Raw genomic sequence first — 3,743 nt, forward strand, 5'->3', positions numbered from 1 at the left:
TTCTTGTCTCATTGTCACAGGACCTACTTATAATCTTCTCCTCCATCTCGTTACATATCAAAGAGTTTGTCTCAAGACTGCGAGTTTCAGTCCTGCCTGTTGTTTTTGCTTTCAGTTCCCCAGAGTCAGAGGAAGAGGTTGGAGCAGGGGAAATTACCCCGGCAACAACAGCAATGGAAACCCTGCCAACATAAATCCTCCAGTGCGGCCGCCTGACGAGGAGTGGGACCCTGAATACACCCCCAAGAGCAGGAAGTACTACCTGGTGAGTCTCTGCAGCTGCTAATTGATTTACTGGTGTATTTGAAATGGAGGACATGCAAGGCCTAAAAAGTAGTCCAGTGAACAACAGCTGTTCAGTCAGTGCAAGGCATAATCCAAAATATATACTCACTGCTTTATTAGGTACACCTTTCCAGTATTCAGCTGCACATTCTTTGGCCTTGAGAGCTGCTCTGCTGGATTGTGATTTGGTGACTGGGATCATTTGAGTACTTCTGCCGCTGCAGCCCATCTATGTCACGTGCATTCAGCGATGCTCGTTTGCACGTCTTGTGATTGCTTGAGTTATTGTTTTCTTCCTGTCAACTTAACTCACCAAGACCATTCTACTCTGGCATCAACATGACATTTCCATCCAGAGAACTGCAGCTCGCTGGATGTTTTCTGTTTTTCAGACCGTTCTCTGCAAAGAAAATAGTCTGTAGAGACAGTTGTGTGCAGCTTCTTAAACCACCAATAACCATTTAAATTAAAGTCACCTAAATCACTTTTATTCCTTATTCTGATGCTCAGTTTGACCTTCAACAGGTCGTTTTGACTATGTCTAAATGCCTAAGTGCATCGAGTTGCTGCAATGTGATTGGCTGACTAGATAAGTCTTAAAAAGAAGTTGAGGAGGTTTGGCTAACAGAGTGAGTGCTATTCCTACAAAGTTGATTCTGTTGATCTGGATGTCTAATGTTTTTTATTTGTATTTCTTTTTAAGTTTCTGTTTTCAGTTCAGTTTGAGTGAGTTTGCTCGATCCTGTTCAGCTTTTATTGTTTTCAGCGGTTCAGTTGGTTTATAAATATGATGTAGGAGTAATTTGCCAGAAATTCACTGGAGTTTGTCTGAAAATGTTTTAGCTCCTTCAGAAAAGATTTCAGGTGCTTTGGACTTCTTTGATGTTTAAACATGTGTGAATGTTGTGGGATAAATAAATCACATCTTTACACTTTCAGCACGATGATCGCGATGGAGAGAAAACCTGGGTTGATAACCGGGGCAGAGGCCGCGGCTCCTTCCCCACTCGCCGAGGCCGCTTCGTGTACCGGAAGGGAGGCAGCAGCCCGAAGTGGACCCACGACATGTATCAGGGAGGAGAGGAGGGGGAGCTGGCAGACGACAGCCTGGAAGTCGACCATAAAGAAGCCAAGGGCGCCGGGGATGCGCCGAGCCTGAAGCAGTAAAGCTCTCGCTCCATCACCTACATGTAGAAGTCCTATCAGAGCGGTTAGAGTGGTGATGAAGGGGTTAAATTTCAGTTTTTTCCATCTTGCTTCATCTCACGTTTTAACGGTTAACATGTTCAGTGAGTTCTCTGTGTAGAAGCGAAAAGAGGAGCGTAACTGTTACTGTGATTGTTTTTTTTGTTTTGTTTAGGTGTTAAATGGTGAGTTTTGATTTGTGTTTATCGCATCGGCAAAGATTCGAAAAGGTAAAAAATGTTTCCGCGGACACGGCAAAAAAGAAAAGAGATTGTGCCTTAGGAAATAATACGGTCACGTGTCCGTCTGATATGTTTGAAGGTGAAAGCGTGTAGGAGAAATCAGATTAATCTGTTTTGGGGTTTTTTTTTTTTTGTTTTTGTTTTAAATGCATGAGACATTTGATTCATACGTTGCTCAACGGGACCAATCGGAGGCAGCTGCCCGGCTCGCTGACTCGCAGACGTGGCGGTCTCCCCGGGCGTTCGTCACTTCTGCTTTCTGAGCTTTTAAACGCAGCTCATCAGCAGCTGCTGCATATTCTCGTTGGTTTGTGGATGTTTCCATAGTAAGACGGATGTGTTTTAGACAGAAAACGCGTGAACATTTTTCCGGCGCCGTCATATCTGTTTAGATAAGAGGCCATGTTTGTCTAGATTTTTAATTAAAATAAAATCAGTAGTGTTACATGACATAATCCATGTATAGAATTAGATCTGAAGCTTTGTAATCCTGCAGTTTTACTTGTGTAAAAAAAAAAAAAAAACTAACTGAAGAGAAATGTGAAGATTTGTGGGAAAAAAACAAACATGATGTGATGATTTTAAATGGAATCGACCTGAACTAGCAGAACTAGTTTGGCCACATCTCGCCGCGCCCTTCTCGTCCACGTTCGACTGTACATACTGCATGAATCAAACAGGACTGATTTTGTTCGGTCTGATGCTGAAATCTTTTTTACTGTTCAAGAGCTTTGAACTACCCGTCTTTTAATTTTCAATAAATTTTTCTTTGATTCGGGGCATTTTTGTGAGTGTTTTTTTTCTTTAGAAAAAGAAATAAATGCAGTTTCAGGGGTATATCTTATTACATGTGGGTTACAGATCACATTGAATATACAAAAACACAAAATCTTCACATAAAGTGTATTATCCTAGAGTTATTTATCGACATCTAAAAACATGTTAAGATTTTTGCATATTTTCATGCCTCTGTGCTAATAAATTCTTGTAATTGCTGTGAATTTAATTAAAAACTATAAATATTATTCACACGCAGCTAACTCTAAAAGCAGTACAGTAATCAATCTAAAAGAGACATCAATTAAAAACTGCAAAAAGTCTCAAATGACATTATAAAGCTTCTCATTTTTCATGAACACTTTTAACCCGTCCCACCCCCGTTGTTATCGATGGTAACTAACAGCGCTTAAGACTTTAAATCTCATCTGATATATATATTTTTTGCGTAAATATGTTTATTATAATTTTAAAATTAGGATGCAAGATTCCTGAGCTCATTGAGTGCTGTTTATTTTTGCCTGGAAATTAGCACCACAGTATAATTTGCAGAGTAAATTGTTTTCAGCAACTAAACGAGAAGAATGAGGAGATGGCGCCATCTAGTGGTGACAGTGGGTTAGCTCCTGAAGAGTGAGGGTGAAAATATGGAATGCACCAAAGAGCAAATGTATTTTTTTGTGGTGACCCTTGTGACAAGGGAGCTCTCAGTGACAGATCTAGGACAGGACCAGAAGGAAAAGACCTGACAGTAGAAATCTTGTCTTAAAAATGTTTTTCAGTAAATGGAGACGAGGGCACAAAATACATCGATTTATAAGAGAGTTATCTGTACTAAAAAGAAAGTGACGTTTGTGGCTATGATTTGATACAAGTTTTGACAAAAAACAATAGTGTTGTGTTGCAGCTTTAACAGGTACTTTAGTAGGCTGTTTTTATAATATCTAATTAAACGGTTCCACCTTCTCTCTGCGCATCAGCCTCAGAGCAAGAAAATGTCTTTAAACTGCCATTAACACAAACATCCACAAAATATTGCTTACTGAGTATTAGGATAAAAACCTGAAATGGATGGGAAATGCTCATAAAATCAGTAAAATACAATACAATTACAATACAATACAATTTTATTTATATAGCACATTTAAAAACCCGAAGGCACACCAAAGTGCTTCACAGTAATATGGAGAGTCAACATAAGTCAATAACAGGGTACAAATCGGGCACAAGCACAGACAGGATAGAGGCACTAAC

At 39.7% G+C, this 3,743-nt stretch overlaps 1 protein-coding gene across 2 annotated transcripts in view; it reads left to right on the forward strand.

The window, feature by feature from the left end:
• thrap3b (thyroid hormone receptor associated protein 3b) overlaps positions 1 to 2,494 on the forward strand; it is a 21,189-nt gene extending 18,695 nt beyond the window's left edge. For both annotated transcript variants that reach the window (XM_005739709.2, XM_005739710.1), the window contains exons 10-11: positions 116 to 265; positions 1,225 to 2,494. In XM_005739709.2, coding sequence (XP_005739766.1) covers positions 116 to 265; positions 1,225 to 1,452 — 378 coding nt within the window. In that variant the 3' untranslated portion in view covers positions 1,453 to 2,494. The remainder of the gene's footprint in view (positions 1 to 115; positions 266 to 1,224) is intronic.
• The last annotated feature ends 1,249 nt before the right edge of the window (positions 2,495 to 3,743 follow it).

This window comes from Pundamilia nyererei, unplaced genomic scaffold, assembly GCF_000239375.1.
Source record: "Pundamilia nyererei isolate P.nyererei 1_Seehausen unplaced genomic scaffold, PunNye1.0 scaffold00093, whole genome shotgun sequence".
NCBI classification, from domain to species: Eukaryota; Metazoa; Chordata; class Actinopteri; order Cichliformes; family Cichlidae; genus Pundamilia; species Pundamilia nyererei.